The sequence below is a fragment of the Phyllostomus discolor genome, chromosome 13 (genome assembly GCF_004126475.2).
Source record: "Phyllostomus discolor isolate MPI-MPIP mPhyDis1 chromosome 13, mPhyDis1.pri.v3, whole genome shotgun sequence".
Classification (NCBI taxonomy): Eukaryota; Metazoa; Chordata; class Mammalia; order Chiroptera; family Phyllostomidae; genus Phyllostomus; species Phyllostomus discolor.
Genome location: NC_040915.2, coordinates 490,088 through 507,764, shown reverse-complemented (window position 1 = coordinate 507,764; position 17,677 = coordinate 490,088). Strand labels below are relative to the sequence as shown.

General features: G+C 60.0%; 3 protein-coding genes across 6 annotated transcripts; 1 reads left to right on the top strand and 2 right to left on the bottom strand.

The window, feature by feature from the left end:
• Nucleotides 1–854: 854 nt before the first annotated feature.
• Nucleotides 855–9,010, top strand: FCER2 (Fc fragment of IgE receptor II). Of its 3 annotated transcripts, none has more exons than XM_028528798.2 (11): nt 855–1,041; nt 2,785–2,933; nt 3,875–3,994; nt 4,296–4,349; nt 4,800–4,862; nt 5,059–5,121; nt 5,199–5,261; nt 5,348–5,437; nt 7,276–7,628; nt 7,757–7,863; nt 8,120–9,010. In XM_028528798.2, exons 2-11 carry the CDS (start codon nt 2,912–2,914, stop codon nt 8,256–8,258), a joined length of 1,074 nt encoding a protein of 357 aa, XP_028384599.1. In that variant the 5' UTR covers nt 855–1,041; nt 2,785–2,911; the 3' UTR covers nt 8,259–9,010. The 3 variants fall into 3 exon arrangements, with proteins under 3 accessions (XP_028384599.1, XP_035869901.1, XP_035869902.1); XM_036014008.1 differs by having other exon boundaries at nt 855–1,118; XM_036014009.1 differs by having other exon boundaries at nt 858–1,041; nt 7,477–7,628.
• Nucleotides 9,011–11,857: 2,847 nt separating this feature from the next.
• Nucleotides 11,858–13,942, bottom strand: TRAPPC5 (trafficking protein particle complex 5). Of its 2 annotated transcripts, none has more exons than XM_036013948.1 (2): nt 13,864–13,942; nt 11,858–12,474 (listed from the first exon to the last, which is right to left on the bottom strand). In XM_036013948.1, exon 2 carries the CDS (start codon nt 12,458–12,460, stop codon nt 11,894–11,896), a length of 567 nt encoding a protein of 188 aa, XP_035869841.1. In that variant the 5' UTR covers nt 12,461–12,474; nt 13,864–13,942; the 3' UTR covers nt 11,858–11,893. The 2 variants fall into 2 exon arrangements, with proteins under 2 accessions (XP_035869841.1, XP_028383517.1); XM_028527716.2 differs by having other exon boundaries at nt 11,858–12,470; nt 13,864–13,936.
• Nucleotides 13,943–15,259: 1,317 nt separating this feature from the next.
• Nucleotides 15,260–17,342, bottom strand: MCEMP1 (mast cell expressed membrane protein 1). Its single transcript, XM_036014137.1, has 5 exons — nt 17,141–17,342; nt 16,724–16,813; nt 16,013–16,135; nt 15,770–15,823; nt 15,260–15,668 (listed from the first exon to the last, which is right to left on the bottom strand). Exons 1-5 carry the CDS (start codon nt 17,232–17,234, stop codon nt 15,454–15,456), a joined length of 576 nt encoding a protein of 191 aa, XP_035870030.1. The 5' UTR covers nt 17,235–17,342; the 3' UTR covers nt 15,260–15,453.
• Between the last annotated feature and the right edge of the window lie 335 nt (nt 17,343–17,677).

Below are 17,677 nucleotides of genomic sequence, written 5' to 3'. Positions count from 1 at the left end.
CCACGCACTGGGCTCACAACTGGCCCAGACCAAGGCTGCGAGGGACATCTAGGGTACAGCTCTAGCGGCCCCAGCCCACGAGCGCTGTTTATTCAGCACACTTGCACCGAGGGCCCCACACCCCACACCCCACACTGGAGCCACAGGGCAATGTGATGGACAAGGCTATACCATCTCCCCTGTCCTGGAGTACACTCCTCTGGGGACAGTCCAGCCCGGCCCCTCCCAGTTGGTGGATGGCCCGGCTCAGTTCTGGTTGGGACATGGGCACAGGTGAGCATCCAGCCTGGGGTGAGGAGGTAGCCCAACCTGGAGTAGAGGGGTTGTCCCCGGCCAGTCCCTAACCAAGGGTCGGGTGTGGTAAAGGACCGGGGAACATGGCATAGGGAGAAAGAGCAGGTGGGCCAAGTGCCACCTATCAGTACAGGGTTAGGTGTACTGATGGTTAGGGCTCCTGCTGGGACTCACATGGCCTGAGTTCAAGTCCTGCCTCTGCCACTTAGGAATGGTGTGACCCTGGGCAAATTACTTTACTTTTCTGTGCCTCACACCCTTCATCCATAAGGCAGCATGGGTAACAAAAGCATCTACCCCACAGGGTGATGGTGAATATTACATGTGTTGCTGCGTCTGAGATGCTAAGATGTGTACCCAGCACACCTTGCTGCTAAATTAAACTGCACAGCACAGCCACCAGCACCAGAGCACAGTTCTGTCCAGTCCCCGAGTCTTCCTTTCTCTTCCCCCTCCCCCGCCCCTCTCCGTGCCCAGCAGTTGGGTTCAAGTCCCAACCCTATCGCTGACCCCCATCAACAGTTTGGGCATGTGGGCTGGCATCTCAGAACCTGTTTGCTCCCCTGAGACGTGCAGACAATAATAGCTCGGACTTCACCGGGCTGCGGACGCGAGAGGTGAGGCCATGCGTGAACTCGCTTCCCTGGGGCGAGTCCTGTGCAGACAGCAGCTGGCTCTGCCCTCAGCACAGAAGGCACACCTCGGGTCGGCCTCTGTGGCCAGGACAGCGGCACACACGGAGCTCACGTGAGTGAGTGTGAATGTGCGGTGCCTGCCACGTGCACGGACGTGTCTGTGTGGGAGTGCCGAGAGTGTGCGCCTGGGTGAGTGTGGAAATGTGATCCTGCGCACGTGCGTGTGTCAGGGCTGGTGGTGGGAAGTTGGTGTCAGTTTGCCAGGAGAAGGAGCTCCGGGCTGAGGCCTGAGGGCTGACCAGGAGGAGGTCTGCATGAGAAGGGCCGGGGGTGGTAGGCAGCGGGTGTCACGGACACCGTCTCTGGGTGTGTGGGGACCTGGCCAGGCAGAGCAGCAGCCAGCCAGAAAGATGAGTTTGCTGCAAGCACTGTGGGCTGAAGATGCAGGCATCGGGGCCACAGAAGGCCGCACGCAGTGGCAGGAGCTCTTGTGTTAAAAGGCCGGCCTGGTTCTGGGCCCCACCACCCTGACGAGCACCAGCAGACACCTACCAGGATGCCGTGCGCCTGGTGGCCGAGCAGAAGAACTCCAAGGTCACACACAGGTCCTGGGTTTGAGCCCTGGGAAGTGGGGCAAATGCCTCACCCTCCCAGGGCCCTGGCTCACCCAGCACCCCACCAATGGGCCCGCTGAGTGCCAACTGCCTAGTGGCATCTCCCACACCTCAGTTGTGCCCCTCCAGTGGAGTCAGCACTGCCACCCCAGTGCCCAGAGGGGCCCAGCCCCAGGTCTGGCCAGCGCGGGCTCAGACATGTCCAGCCACAGAACGGTGGCACTTCTGGCCTCCTCAGGATGGCCAAGCACCTGGTTTGAGCTGCCAGTGATAAGAGCCGGGCCACCCCATATCTCCATTTCCCCAAGGCTCAGAGAAGGGAAGCCACTTGCCCATAGTCACACAGCAAGAGGGGTAGCCAGTGACCCCCAGGCTCATCCGACCCGAAGTCCATGCTCTTCAGCACATAGTGCTTTCAAGTCAAGCGACTTTAAAGATGTCTCAGGAGGCTGGCAGAAGAGGTCGCTGAGGCTGGCAACAGGGTCTCTGCGTTTCCCGGCAGGACCTGGCACCGAGCAGATGCCTGGGAAAGGGTGGTCTCTGAAGACCCACTGTGTCCAGCACTGTGCAGAAAGCCTCACACAGAGTAATACCTCAGGTGACCCGGCCCCTCAGGAGCTGTGTCCTCTCTCAGCCCCCACTTTAGTGCGGGGAAAACCGAGGCTCTGGAAGGTTGAACTCCAGGCCCAGGCTTCCCAGGCAGCAAGACTAACAGGAGCTGAGGGTGTTTGGGGGCTTACCATGTAGCAGGCCTCATTCAAAGCACATTAGCCATTCATGTAGAGCTGACCAACACCCTACAGTATTGGTGTTATTAGTGTCATCAATTTCTTTTACTTTTTTTAAAGAGAGAGAGAAGGAGACATCAATTTGTTGTTCCACTTATCTATGCACTTACTGGTTGCTTCTTGTATGTGCCCTGACTGGGGATTGAACCCACAACCGTGGCGTACTGGACAGCGCTCTAACCAACTAAGCTACCCAGCCAGGGCTTCATGTCGTCATTTTATAAATGAGGAAATTGGTTTTGAGGTTCAGCCACTTTCCCAGATCCCATGGGGACACATTTATTGAGCATCTGCCGTGTCCCTTGCACAGGATGGGCTCTTGGGCACTCAGCTCTGGTGTCAGCCTGTGACCCTGCACACCAGCTGCATCTCCTGGTTCGCTGTGAGGTGCAGCGCTCTGGGCTGAGAGCCGAGCACAACCATCCAGCCGTCACTGCGCCTCTCAACCGTCAGGCGCTGAGATCTGGCCTTCCTGCTCGTGAGACACAGACCCCAGCCGGACCTGTAACAGTGCCACCTCGGGGACTGCCTGGGCAGGTGGTGAGCACCCCATCCCTGGGAGGATCCAATCAGGGCTGCCATGGAAGAAAGCCCCTATTCAGGTGAGAGGACTCTCTGGAGCTGACCCTGACCTCCTGCTCCCCCCAGGAGAGAAGAGGGGCTGAGGGGTCCCCTCTGGGAAGAAATGTGAATGTCTAGGAAAGGCCCACTCTGTGGGGGCAGATGAGCCCCACGTGGCCTTCCTGGCCCAGAGCCATGCAGAAAGGGAAGCCCCAGACACCTCCCTCTCTGACTCACACCCTGGAAACCAGAACAGAGCAGTCCCTGGGGGCCCAGGGACCAAGTGGAGGGGGACCCAGAGCAAGAGAGGTTTCACAGGATGAGTCCTCACAGCCAGGATGAGGGGCTGGGGCCTGGACCTGCAGTGGAGCATCAAGGTAGAGTTTTGGGGAGCAGGACCTGGGGTGAGGCCTGGGGGTCCTGACACTGGGGAAAGAGCTGGGGAAGAGCTCAGATATGGGAAAGAACTGAGACCCCACGTCCTGTGTTTAGGGAAGGGTCCCCGGGGGGAGACAGGGTAAGGGCTGGGGTCAGAGGGGAAGGATGCCCAGCCCCCTGTAGGTGAGTGCTAGTGCTAGGGGCAGCTGAACCTATAAAAGGGAGGAGGGCCACAGGACAGCACAGGGTGGAGCCAGCATGTCAGGAGGGGTGCAGGGAAGCAGGGTCTCAGCTCCAGGCCCTGGGCATGTCTCTCTGGACAGTGGCCTGACCCCAAGTCAGGCTTACTGTCAGCTGCAGTTTGGGCAGAAGGCACAGCAGACATCGGGCTGGATGGACAGAGGGACAGACTCAGAAACACACAGATGCAAAAATGCACATGGAGATGGAGTGAGGGGAAGGGGTACAGAGGAAGCTGGGGGTCCACTGAGACCTTCGGCTCCAGAGTGGGCTCCCAGGCCTGCGGGGCTCTGAGCGGTGGGGCAGGGGCAGAGCTGGGGCCCTGCATCCCCACATGCTGTTCAGTGCTCCCCATCCCTGGCAGACGTCCTGGATCTGCACAGACAGCGGCGGCGGTGCTGCCGGCCGGGGGTGCTGACTGCACTGCTGGGGCTGGTGACGACTGCACTGTGGGCCGGGCTGCTGACTCTGCTTCTCCTGTGGCGTGAGGACACCCCCAGCCCCATGTGGCCCACCTCTCCTGTTCCCTACCAGACCCCCACTTTGAGATCCTGGGGGCCCAACATGGCCCTCGGAGCCCAATGCCTCCCACCTCGGCCGTGCCAGCCCCTTCTCACATCTCTTCCTCCACTCTCGAGAGCCCCGACTCTGGCTCAGCATCCCTGTCTCCCACCCTGTGGGCACCCCCACATGATACACCCAAGGGCTCCGTCCTCAGCTGGCAGGTGGGGTGTGGGTGGGTGGGGGCACCTGAGAAACCCTTCCTCTCCTCTCCTCCTGCCCAGGCTGGGACACTGTACAGGATCTGAAACAGCTGGAAGACACTGCAGCCCTGAACAGTATGGAGGGGCCAGGGTGGGAGAGGGGGACTACAACACTAGGCTCTTGTCCTACCACTGTCAGATGCAGAAGGACTGTGGGTTAGCTTGAGTCCCTCCCTGACCCGCTGTGGGGGTGACCCAGTGACTCTTGGTGAGAGGCTCTGAGAAGCACCCAATGGAGTACGGGGGAGGGGCTCTGTGCCCCAGACGAGTCGCCTGTACGGTGGGCATCGTTTCAGAGCTCTGAGGTGGGAACAAGCCGAGGCTATGCAGTGCTGAGCAGGCAGAGCAGGCACCTGGCAGCCAGCCAGCTCTCAGTGAATGCCCCTGCCATCGAGATTAGAAACTGAGCCATAACTGTGGCAACTACATGGGGGTGTCCCAGCACCTGGCATTGTGGAAGGGGTGGGGGATTTGAGACCTGCCTACCTGGCTCCTGAAGATGTGTCCTCCCTCCCTCTCCCTCAGTCTCTCAGGTTTCCAAGGACTTGGAAAGACATAAGGGTGACCAGATGGCCCAGAGATCCCAGGGTGAGTGACTTCTGCTGGGGGTCTGGGAGAAAGAGAGGAAGGGGATTTGGGTAACATTCGGGCACAGTGTCCAGACCACCTGTGACTTGCAAAATGAGCAGCTGGCCCTCAAGTGCCTCGCTCAGAGCCAAGGGGGCACTGGGGGGACAGGGGTGCCCCTGACAGACTTACCACTGAGCCCCTCCCCTGCAACCAGAGGCTCAGGCGCTGCGGACGGTGGAGGAAATCCAAGCAGAACAGAGGAGAATGAAAACCCAGGGTGAGAAATGGGGGTGGGGGGAGGGGTCCGAGAACCACTGGCATCACTCTTGACGCCCTCCCTGCCGCCTCCACCAGACTCTGAACTGTTCCGGGACCTGGATGGACTCCGAGAGGATCTGACCAACCTCAAGTCCCAGGGTGAGGCTTGGGAGGGTCTGCAGGCAGGGTGGGGCCAGGAGGCCCCCACGTTTGCCTGTGACCACCGCCCCCATGCGGCCCCCCAGGCTTGAACGAGAGACGTGCAGCTTTGACCTCACTGGAAAGGCTCCAGGAGGAGGTGTCCAAGCTGTGGGTGGAGCTTCGCGTGTCCAACGGTGAGCATGGGCGTCTGTGTCCTCAGGTGTGCTGGTGCATGCATGCGACGACACGGTGCGTGCTCCAGTGTCTCCAGTGTGAAGGGCGGGCGTGTACATGACAGGGCCAACTGGGGGGCGGGGGCGCGAGAAAGCCCTTTCTGAGTCTGGCTGCTCCCCTTCGCCGCCCTGGGGGTGGGGGTCCCACATGTCAGCTCTAGGTAAAAGCAGGCCTGTGTTCGCCGCCTCTGGGGTCTCTGTGCTGATCAGTCCTTCGCCCGCCATGGCTCACCAGAGGGCCAACTGCAGGAAACCCTCAGCTGCAGCCCCTCAGAAGACCGCCTGATGCCGCCAGAGGGCTGTGGGGTCCCTCCCTAGTGGTGGGTGTGGGGGGCATCACGGCCTCTTCCTCATGGGTGGCCGTGCCAGGGCAACGCTAGGGAATACAAGGCTCACAAGGGTGTCCCCAGCAGGCCAGCACAGAGGGCAGATGCTCGGTCGCTGTGCCTTTAACCTGAAGCCCCACTCCCCCCACCCTGGATTTTTGGCTTTCCACCTCTGGGAAGCCCCGGCCGCCCAGCTGGGGGAGAAAAGAGGAAGGATCTGCGCCTGGTAAAGGAGCACGGCCCCCCGAGACCCAGTGCAGCCATGGGAATTCCAGCGGAGACCCCATGCTCCCTGGGAGTTGGGGGAGGGGTCTGGACCAGCGACCTCTGAAGGGCCATCTCGGATGGACCCCCAGCTGCAGGGCCCTCTCTCCGTGACATGTGACACACAGCCCTGCCCCTGGCCCCTGGCCCCTGGCCCCAGGCCCCAGGCCCCCTGCCCTAAGCTTCCCTGGACGGGACCAGAGATGATCTCTTCCTGTTTTACCGCACTGGGCTGCCAGCACTGGGCTGCAGGCACTGGGCTGCGTGCAGTTCCGTGAGCGAGCAGCACCCCCCAGGCTCTGCTCATCCCAGGGCTGCACGGACTTCTGTGGGCCCCAGGCCCCCACAGTTCCTCCCAAACAGCACCCTAAGAAAACCTATTTTAATTTACAAGTGACAGTGGGTTCAGCCCCCACCTGGGAGCGCTGGTGACAGTGACAGTGCTGGAGAGTTTCCTTGGGTGGGGTGGGGGTGGGGGTGGGGAAGCAAGGCTAGAGAGACCAAGGTGGCCCTGGGTCAAGGTCATGGGGACCCTGCCAGGCAGCCCCCTCCTCATTCCTCACAGCCTCTCCTGGCCAATGAAAAGAAAGCCAATTCAGTACCCCAGAAGGTGAGCGTGTGCTGGTGTGGAGGCCTGGGGGGACAGTGCAGGGTGAAAAGGTGCCAGCAGTGCTGGCTCAGCACTGCTTGGGCTGGTGCTGACGGCATGGCCGGTGTGGCTCCGGTGTTGGGTAGGTGCTGCGGGCCAGTGTCGGTGACGATGATGCTGGTGGTAAAGGTGCTGCTGGATGTGGTAGTTTAGGGCCATGGCATTGGCAGTTGAGATGTTGTTGGTGACAGAGGCTTTGTGGTACTGGTGTTGGTGATCAAGCACGTCCACCTGTGGACACGTTTGTGGGGAGGACGTGGGCAATCGAGGTGCTGCTGCCCATCGTCCCGGGGGCCTGGGGGTAGTGCAGGGGACTGAGGTGCTGCTGCCACAGGTGTGCTCATGGTGGTGTCACTGGTGGCCGGCATGCTGGTGGCCAAGAGGTGTTTATGTGCTGTGTCGTGGCTGCCATTCCGCTGGCAGCGGAGGCCCTTTGTGGCGCTGGCACTGGCAGCTGAGGCAGTCCCTGGTGGGGCCACTGTCACACACCAGCACCAGAGCTCCAGGGAAGAAGGACCTGCGAGACTCTGTGTTAGGCTCTCTGATGGGTCTGCTTTCAGCCCGGACCCCAAAAGTGACTCCAGGAGAGATGCTGCCACCCACTCTGCTCACTGTACCCTTGGTGCCCACCATGATGTCCACCACTGGGCCCACCACAGCACCAGCCACAGTGCCCGCCCGGGTGTCCACCACAGCCCCAGCCACGGCGCCTGCTCTGGTGTCCGCCACAGCTGTCCTCCTGAGCCTCTCCTCCACCCCAGGCTCCATGTGTAACACGTGCCCTGAGGAGTGGGTCAGTTTCCAACGGAAGTGCTACTACTTCGGGGAGGGTGCCAAGAGGTGGATCCAGGCACGGTTCGCCTGCAGCAAACTCCACGGGCGGCTGGTCAGCATCCACAACCAGGAGGAGCAGGTGGGCTTGGCTCTGCAGAGGATGCAGCCAGCATGGTGGCTGGGGGGAGGTGGAGCCCCAACATGGGCTCTCAGATGGCAGAGGGACCCAAGCACACCCCAGCCCTCCAGCCCTGTCCTGCTCCTCAGGACTTCCTGGCCAAATATGTCAACAAGAAGGGCTCCTGGATCGGCCTTCGAGATCTGGACATAGAGGGGGAATTTGTCTGGATGGACGGGAGCCCCCTGGAGTATAGGTGAGCAGCAGTGGGGGTGGGGCTCCAGGGAGGTGTTGAGCAGATGGCTCCAGGTCCAGGCTCAGAGGGGCCGCTCTGTGATGAGGGCACGGTAGGTGGGGGAGTGCGGGCGGGTGGGGGGTGGGGATGGTGGTGGAGAGGGGGTGGAGATCCGGCAGTGGGGTAAGGACCGTGGCTCAGGGGGGTGTGTTTAGGCTGAAGCAGGGAGCCCCTCCCCCCACCCTCACCTGCCCTGACGCAAAGCCTTCTGCTCCAGCAACTGGCGGCCAGGGGAGCCCAACAACGGGGGCGAGGGCGAGGACTGCGTGATGATGTTGGGCCTCGGTCAGTGGAACGACGCCTTTTGCAACAGTTATCTGGAGGGCTGGATGTGTGACCGGTTGGCCACGTGCTGACTGCCCGCCTCCCACTCGGTCCCCCAGATGTGGACCCCGACAGTCCCCTGCCTGCCCTCCACGTGTGCTCCACTTCGTGATCCCCCACCTCAATTATGGGAACAGCCAGGCCCAGAGTGGAGCGCTGCGGCCCCAGCCAAGGCCAGGTGCCTCTTTCATGGCCAAAGGGTCCCAGTGACATTTTCTCCTTGCCTGAAGGGGGGCAGCTGACCCACCCCCGATTCCTGCCAACTCCCCAAAGGGCCTGTCCCCTGCCCCTCAGCCCAAGTGGCTGTCGCCACCTCCCTGTCTTCAGATGTTCAGAGCTCCCCCCTCAGGAACCCCTGTGGCCAGCCTGGAGGCTGGGAGCTCCCACCACAGGCAACCCTCTGGGCAGCCCAGCTTTGCAGGGGGCAGCGGAGGCCCCTGTGTGCCCCCTCCGTCACCCCACCTCGCCTGCCCCTGCAGGGGTCAGGAGCAGAGCCCACCTTCATCCTCCCTAGATGTAGCCCCTCCCTGCCCTGGCCCCACAGCTCCAAGAGGGCCCTGCCTGCATTGTACATGCCCTCCTGAGGGGCCTCCCTAGCTTCGGCCTCCAGGTGCAGAAGGTGGGAGCTGGGAACTCCAGCACCTGGTGTCTGAGGCCACCTCTGTGCACTGAGAACAGCTGAGGTGGCATTTGGACCTGCCCACCCCTTCTCCCTGCTGTGTTACAAGAAGCATGCCCTAGGCAGGGCGGGAGGTGAGGGCTCTGGGCCCCAGTGGAGCACCAGGCATCCAGGGTCCCCTGGCAATGCCACCGCAGGGTGAAGCAGTGCCCTGCCCCGAGCCTGGCTCCACGCTCAGGCCACCAGGGAAAGGGCCTGAGTTGACACACGGCCCAGGACAGAAGGTGCTCACGAAGTGCTAGCTGGCTGAAGGGGCTGATGCACATGTGGCCCAGTCACCTGGCAGTTGAGGTCGAGACTCCTGCCCCACTGTCCCTCAGGGGCGGAGGCAACACCAGGCCCAGGCTTGGCCAAGATCAGCCTGGTGCTGAAGCAGGAGGGCGGCAGGCCAGGCTCTCCGGACACCCGTCGTTGAACTCCTCGCCTGCCTGTCCCACCACGAACTTCTGGCCCAGAGAAGAGCCAGACATGGGCACACAATTCTCAGGGCCCCTTGAGGGAGAGGAAGAGTCTAGGCACACATGCCCATGCTGGACCGCCTGGGACACAGGGGGCCAAGGGCCAGCCATGGCCCCGGGGCTGGGCAGTGCACTGTAGTGGCACCTGGGCGTCCTGGGGCTCAGGACGAGGCAGGGAAAGAGCTAGAACCTGACTGAAATCTGGGCCAGAATCCCAGACACACGGAGTTGTCTCCTCCCCTGAGCTGGTGTGGTCTCACCCTCCACTGTCCCAAACCTTTCACATGAGTCCTCTGCCCTTACAGAATGGCCACCCTCAGGCCCCCACTGCTCCTGGAACTCTTCCACTCATGCCAGCCTCAGCGCCTCTACACGTGCATCCCCCAACTCCTCAGCAAGACCTGTCCTCAGCACCCCTCACTTAAAATGACACCCCAACTCTGACTTTCTGCCCCATTGTACACTCTCATCACAACCTGAAATGTTGAATTAACCAATCTGTGACTGCCCATCTCTGCTGGCTAGAATGTGGCTTCAGGGCAGGGGCCTTTGTTTTGTTCTCAGCTGCGTCCCCAACACCTGGTGTGGTAGGCACTCAATAAATACATCAAACTAATGGATGACCATGGGTGAGTGGCGTCTTCTTTGGGAACCTGCTGAGGCCTGTTTGAGTAAGGAGGGGCTGCCTGCCAGTCTCTAAAGGGCTGGGGCCAGGCCCCTCCTCCTCAGCCAAGGGGCCTCCAGTTCCCAGCCACTGAGGCGGGAGCCACAGCTGCCTGTTCTCCCCCCAACCCCAAAACAGGTGCCCAGCCCCACATTTCACAGCTTGTCCCAAGCCTGCTCCCTTCTCTATAGGACCCTCCTTATCCTCAGTAGGGAGAAATAGACCTTGGGCCCTCCCCCACCCCAGCACCTCCTCCCCAACCTGTTTCTCTCTGGAACCCTTCACTGCCAAGCCTCGAGATGGATGTGGTTGTGTTATCCTTGCATCCCACCTTCCTACAATCTGGCCCCCAACTCTTCAGCAGGCCCTGGGAGCCTCTCCCACCAGAGTCTCTGAGAGCCTCAGGCTGCTAAACCCAATGACCCCTGCAGTTCCCTCCACACTCGGGCTCTCCCTTTTCTGGGTCTGTGGTTTCAATCTGTCTGACCCCCAGACCCTGACTCCTTATTGGACTCCTGTTGCCACCCTAACCACCCCTTTCCCCAGCTCCCTGGGAGTGAAGTTATCTTTCTGACCACCTTTGTGCTACATGCACTGAGTGCCCAGTCGTCATTGTATCTGTCCTGTAGACACTCACTGCCTTCACAAAACCTGCCCACCTCCTCGCCTCTTGCTGGGATGACTGAGAAGGCCCAACCATGTCGGGGCCCCTGGCCCCCTCTTGTGCCTCCCTGTGCAGTGAGCACTGAAACAGCACATCGGAAAACTGCCCCACGCTGCCCTTAAAGCCTCTGCAGGTAGTGAGGGCCCAGCAGCAAGCGCCTGAGGTTCCCTTTCCAAGCCGCCTTGCTCAGCTCTTGTGGAGGGAAGGGAACAGGGAAAACTTGGACAGGTTTCCCCAGGAGTGGCAGGATTTACCCGAGGGATAGGCGGGCTCAGGGTCCTAGGGTAGCGGGGAAAAGGGAAAGGGTCACCTGAGGTGTAGGATTTTTTAAACAAGGGATGTGTATCTGTGTATTGATTGTGTATTTAGAAGTTAACTTCAAACTATTTTAAGCATCCAGTTGATTCTGAAGTAAGCCCACCCACTTCCCTCAAGAGCCAGGTGTCTCAGGCCACAGTTTCGAAGGGCAGCCCCCAGTGCCCCAGCAGTTCCTGGGAACTTGTTAGACAGGCAAATCCTCCAGCCCACCCAGATCTGCAGCATCTGAAACTCCGGAGGGGAGGGTGGTGACGCCCAGTCACTCGAGCTTTAACATCCGGTGCCCTAGCACATTGCTTCTCAAACTGAGGTACACAGGAAGCCCCTGGGGTCTTGTTAAAATGCAGATTCTGAGTGGAGAGGCCTGGGGTGGGCCTGAGAGTCTGCATCACCCACAAACCCCTAGGACACTGCCGGCCCCTGGACAGCCGAGTAGCAAGTCTAAAGCAGCGATAAGCCTGTTTTCCAGGGACACGGCCACACCCAATCCTTGACCTACTGCTGGGTGCCAACTATTCACTACCTAGTCCCCTTTGCAGAAAGTGTGCTAGCCCCTGGTCTAAGGGAGTCTCTCTTAGCCTGGTCCCTCCCTGCCCCCTCCATCCTGTAGTCAGTCTCCAATTGTGATTCCAGAAACCGCCAGCATCTCCTTCTGACTGGTCTGTCTCCCAACCATCCCTGGATTCCCCCACCCCAACCTGAAAGCCCAACTGGGTCTAACTTGGCCTTCCCCACGGTACGAACAGCCTGGACTTTGGCTTCCCTTGCCAGCTGGGGTGGGACACTGGGTCCTGTTGCGTAAGTCTCAGAGGCCCCTGTACAAAATACAAGACACACTCGGACACTCGGGAAGAGCGTTGTCTTATTCTTTATCTCGGACGGGGTCAGCGGCCCTCAAGGGCCCGGTCTCGACTGATGACGGCCTCCTCGAATTTGATCATGAGTGTGGTGCCCTTGTGCCAGTGTGCTGTGACCTTGGCGGGGAAGCCACTGTGTGTGAGCACGGCCTCCACGATGCCCGCAGTAAAGCTAGCACAGTTGAGCGTGCTGTTTTCCTTGGGCACAGAGATGTAGGTATTGATGAGCGGTTCCCGCTCGATGATGTAGAAGGTGCGGGCGTCATCGTTGGCCTGCTCCAGCTTGTCGGCCTCCTTGCCGAAAAGTGCCTTCCACACCACGCCCTTGACGAAGAGCAGGGCGCCCAGCACCTTGGTCTCACGCCGGGCACCCTTTTCGCGAGCCACCAGCGCATCTAGAACACGCGCACCCACCTGGCGGCCCAGCGCAGCCAGGCGCGCCTGCAGCTCAGCCACGGAGAAGACACGGCTCTGGCAGTGCTGCACCAGTTCCGAGAAGAGCAGCGCGAAGGCACTCAGGCTCACCTCGGTGCGTGGCCGTGCCAGCGCACGCTCCAGCAGCGCCGACTTCCCGCGCGTAAAGCGCGCCTCCATGCCACCCGGCCTGCAGGGAGACCAGGCAACGCCAGTGTTAGGGGACGGAGAAAGAACCCTGGGACCTTCAGCCCACCCCATCTGCTCTATCGCTGACTTCCCACATGGGAAGAGATGAGTGGAAGGAAAAGGGGCATTCACCTTTTCCTTCATAAATGCATAAATATCGCCTCCATTACGCCTATCCAGCAAAGGACAAATAGAGTAAGGAGAGGCTTAGGGGTAAGGTGGGAGGAGAGGAGTGGGACCACAAGGGGGCGCGAGAAACCCCAACCCCAAGGTGATTCCCCTGGCATGAAAAGCACCTGGGACACCAACGAGGAAACTAGTGCAGGGATGGGGGGGACATCAAACTTAGGGTCTGTAGGCAACAAGGAGGATGGGGACAGTGAGACGACTCTGGCCTGTGCTCCCACTCTGACTTCCTGCGGTGAAGCTAATGTCCCTGCCTCTCCCCACCCCTGCCGCCAGGAAACCAGAGACACTAAAGGTGGGATTAGGGGCTGAGTGTCAAGACCAACCAACGGCGAGGACTGGAAGCTTGGGGAACGGACTAGATACACAGGGCAAACCAGGAAGGGACACTGGGAACCCTTCCAAACCTGTGCGGGGCAGCGCCAACTTATCATGCACGAAGTGCGCCTCCTTGGGGACAAGGATGGACCTGCATTTGTAAGAAAGCCTGGGCGGGGATAGGGGAAGGCGTTGGGAGCCCCCTACCCCCGTGCTCTCCAGAAAGGTGGCTGGACAAGAGGCCTGGGGTTAAAAGGAGCCAGCAGGGGACGCTGTGGTTCTCCATCCCAGCACGGAAGGCGGCTGTAGGAGAAAACCCCAAGGGGCGGGGGCTAAGACCTCCACAGTGTGGTTCTGCGGTGGGAGTAGCAGCAAATGGGGGGAATCCCCAGGGCGCTGAGACACCCTCTTATCCTCCACCCTTACCACTCAGGTGTGAAGCCACCGCCCGGGGTGGGGTCCGGAGGGGAAGATGAGAACCCATCCCCTACCAGGCAGGACGGGGCGAGAAGCCGGAGAGGTCTGGGTCGGGGATGGGAAGACCGATGGAGTACCAGAGGCTCCAGGACGCCCCCGCCCGGGTGAGTAGCCGCCTACACGGGGAGGGCCCAGGGCGCGAGACGGGAGGCGTTGTGCTGAGAGCCCTCTATTGGGCTGCGATGGAGATTTGTGACCTGAACCGCGGAAAGGCCGGGGCCCAGAGACCCCGAGCGTAGCGCGGGCAGAGGGACCGAGGAGGAGTACACGCGCTCCTTGTGGTCCCTCAGGATGGGCCAGAGCGGGTGGTTCGCTCCCGCGACCCTGGCCCAGGACCCACAGGCCCGCGGGGAGGGGTCGGGAGCGGACGAGTCCCGGGGCGGGGAGGGGGGCGCGGGAGGGTAAGATCTCACCGGGAACTGCGGCCCTCAGCACCCTCGAGCTGCTTTACGACGCCGCCGTAAAAGGCCCTACGTGCGCAGGCGCTGCGGAGGGCAACCTTGGGGGCAGGGCCCGCGCGCTGTGATTCCGAGACCCGCCGCTCGGGGGTGCGCGTGCCGGGGAGCGCGACCCAGGGCTGCGGGGTCTAAGGCCTGGGCCCTCGCGGGCCTTGGTGGGCCCTCGCTCAGGACAGTAGCGTGGATGGTCACGTGCTCGGGGCACGGGTTTGATGATGGGCAGGCGTCCCTGTCTCGGGGGGCACATGCGCGTACGTATACGTCTCAGGCCACAGACCCCCATGGGCACAAACTCAAGGGCACAGGGACTCAGTTACTCCCTGGGACCCACTCGGGACACGGCTTTCACACACCCTTGTGTCCCTGGAGTTCCTGGTATATCGTCCACCTGTTCACTGTGTGACTTTCCCCACCCGCCAAGCCCAACACCTGCAGACCCTCCCCAAAGGCCCGCAGTCGCTGCAGTAATTGATCTGAAAGCCACATGGTTTCCCCTTGGCTTTTATCTTCATGAGTCACAAAATGCGAGTGCAGAATCAGACAGGCACACGTGTGCACGTGCTCTGAACACCATCGGCGATGTGATCAGGCACACTCACACTGACACAATTGTTCACGTGGGCACAGAGAGTGATGGGGCACACACCACAATGCCCACACCCACGACGATACATTCCCACGTGTGCTCCGCACACCCCCGCCATGACAGGCTTGCATACACACCATACTGCAGGACCTTTGTGCACATTCACACTGACAAGGAAACATGCATGGGCAACACGTGTCACCACACCACACTCCCATAACCACCTCCGTGGTCCCTGCTGCCACAGCCCCCTCCCAAGACATGCATGACAAAACACACTGCCTCACACCCGTGTGTCACACAGACAGTGACACAGCTGTGCACACCACACTGTCTGTGACTCCTGCACTCAACATTCACCCAGTACACCTTCCAGTGGGACACACTGAAGTACCTGCCCTCCATGAAGTGTTTCCCCCCACCCACACACACACACGTGCACGTGCACACAAGCAACTCATTCACCACCACACAGTTTTCCATATGTGGGCATGACAGACAGGTTCAGACCAGGCTGGGGCCCCCATGTGTCATCTGTGCTGGGAGGTACCACCCTGTCCTCCAGGCTGCATCCAGGGCTCCTGTTCTCATTTACTTAGGCGTGGACTCTGTGGGGGAGGGCAGCAGAGATCTGAGATCAGACAGGTCCTCCCTGGGAGAGAAGCTAGGGCTAAATCCAGGGCTTCACCTCCCCTGGCCTCAACTTACGTGGATTTTGCATTTTTTTTAGCATCTCTAAGACTTTGCGTAATTGAGCCTGGATTTGGTTTATGCCTGGGGTTGGGGTGGGGAGAGAGGAGAAGACTGAGGTGGAGCCTCAGACAAGGCCCCCACCTTTATTGGAAGACCCCTCCTTGCCCAAACCCCCAGGTTAGGGTGCTGCAGAGCCTAGCACTTGGGCTTCCCAGCAGCATTTAAATACCCCCCCTCGAAAGTAACTCGCTCGAAAGTAACATCCATCACCCCTCCAAACTCTGCACTCTGGGAGGACGGGACTTCTGCGGGCCCGCCTCTGGTTCCCCAGCACCACAGTCTGGGCAGTGGAGGTCCCCAAACACACCTACAGGCAGCATCTTCAGTTTCTCAGTCCCATTCTTGACTGTGTCCAGGTACTCAGCGATTCTCTGAGAGATGTCGCTCCAGCCCTGCTTCTGCTTTTCCTGGCACTCACGCACTGAGATGGAGATTGAAGGAGTACATGGGGATGCCTGTGTCACTGCTGTTCTCTCTGCCCCCACCGTCACCCCTTGGGTTTCCCCTGCGTCCTCCCCTCACCATTATTCCACAGCTCCCCTTTCAAGGCCAGCAGCTCCTGGGACATCTTAGAATCTATTCAGGATCGGGGGCAGGACAACCCTTGAAGTGTCCCAGTTCCACAGCCCTGGCAGCAGGGGTGGGGGAAGGGAGAGGAACCAGAGGAAATGGGAACTGTGGGAACACTGGGCCTCCCCTGCTCCTGGGACCCCTCCAGACTGCCCAAGACCCCTCCCCCACCCCCAAAACCGAAAGCCCACTCACTGTTCACCAGGACCCAGGACAGCAAGGTGATGGAAAACAGGGCGAGAAGAATGTACAGGCTGATGATGGCTGTGGGCAACCACTGCAAGGGCCAGGCCGAGTCCGAGGATGGCCTGGTCCAGGCTGGAACAGGGACAGAGGCAGGGACAGAGGCAAGGCCAGTGACCTCCAGGGGTCCCCACCACTGCTTGGACTCTCAGGACTGACTCCAGCACCATCGATGGCTCTGCCACCTGCACCCACTCTTCCCAGTGCCGTTAGCAGCTGCAACCATCACCCACTGCACCCCCAGCACTTGTCTCTGACACTGTCACTGTCATGCCCCCTCCACTATTCCCATCACCAACCATATCCGATGTCGGCAGGAGCTGTCATCAACAGCCACCAACATGGATGCTCATTGTTGCCGCCATTGTCCCTGTCAGCATCTCCGGTCACCCTCGTCAGCTCTGTCTAGTGATTCCTTCTCGTTCCACTACATTGTCACCTACTCCCCTTTGTCAACACCCAGACCTTCACCAACAATTCCACCTACACAATCACTGCTATCACCATCATCACCACCTACAAAGCTACCCCCCACCACTGTCGCATGGAAGCCTTGGCACCACCACACCCCACCCACACTGCTGACCTTGACCTCCACACACTGCCTGCTGTCCCTGCCATGCCCCCAGGCTGTGGGACATGGACTGGTAGGTGGCTGCTTACCCTTACTCTTGGGTGGTGAACAGCTGCCCTTTGACTGGTCCTGGTTTCTGAAGGTCAAAGTGATATTCTCATAGTCTTGGTCATCTACACCTGTGAGTGGGTCAGTAGGAAGGGTTTGTAAACTGCTTGGAGCTCTAGGGAGGGGGTAAGGTGGGCATGGGGGGCGGGCACAGAAATCCTAGTTTGCCGAACCCCTTCACACAACGCATTTCTGGGGATGAAAGTTAGTGACTAGAACCTAAGGTCTGATCAATGGTTAGGAGAAGAGGGTGTTCCCCCACCACACACACACACACACACACACACACACTTCTGGGGGAGGGAAAGAAGTGCTCTGGCCCCCACTCTCAGCCCCTCCCCTGTCCCATTCCAACCCTTCCCTCTTGACACCCCACACCCTGTACCAAGGCGACTAACCTTTCCTGTTGGCTGAGGCCTCCCCAGGCCTGTCTTTGGAAGGTGCTGCCTGCCTCCTGGCCTTTGGGTTCACGCAGGTTTCCTTAGCAGCCATCGTCCCCAGTCTGCCCGTCTGTCCACACACACTCCCACCCCCACCCCCTGGAAGGAGTCACAGCAGATGAGGAAATCTCTGGGTTGGGGTGTGAGGGAGGAAGGAGAGGCCAGCCTCCTTACTCAGGGATCCAGAACCCTCTTGCCCTGGGGCAGCATCCTCACATCTCCAGTCAAGAGGGGTCTTAGGGAATCGGAAGTCTCAAGGAGGACCAAGAAGAGAAGCCTGTAGACCTAGAGACAGAACAGAATGGTCAGGAGCCTGGGGCAGAGGTGTTAGCTAATGCTGCAAGGCACTATTTTGAAGTGTAAAATGTAGCAAATCACCATGGTGTAATCTTAGGTTTGTATGTTGTATGTCAATTATATCCAATAAAGATCATTTGTTTTAGTGACAGAAACTTTGCAGGAAGCCATGTGCCGGTCTGCATTGTGTGTGCACGT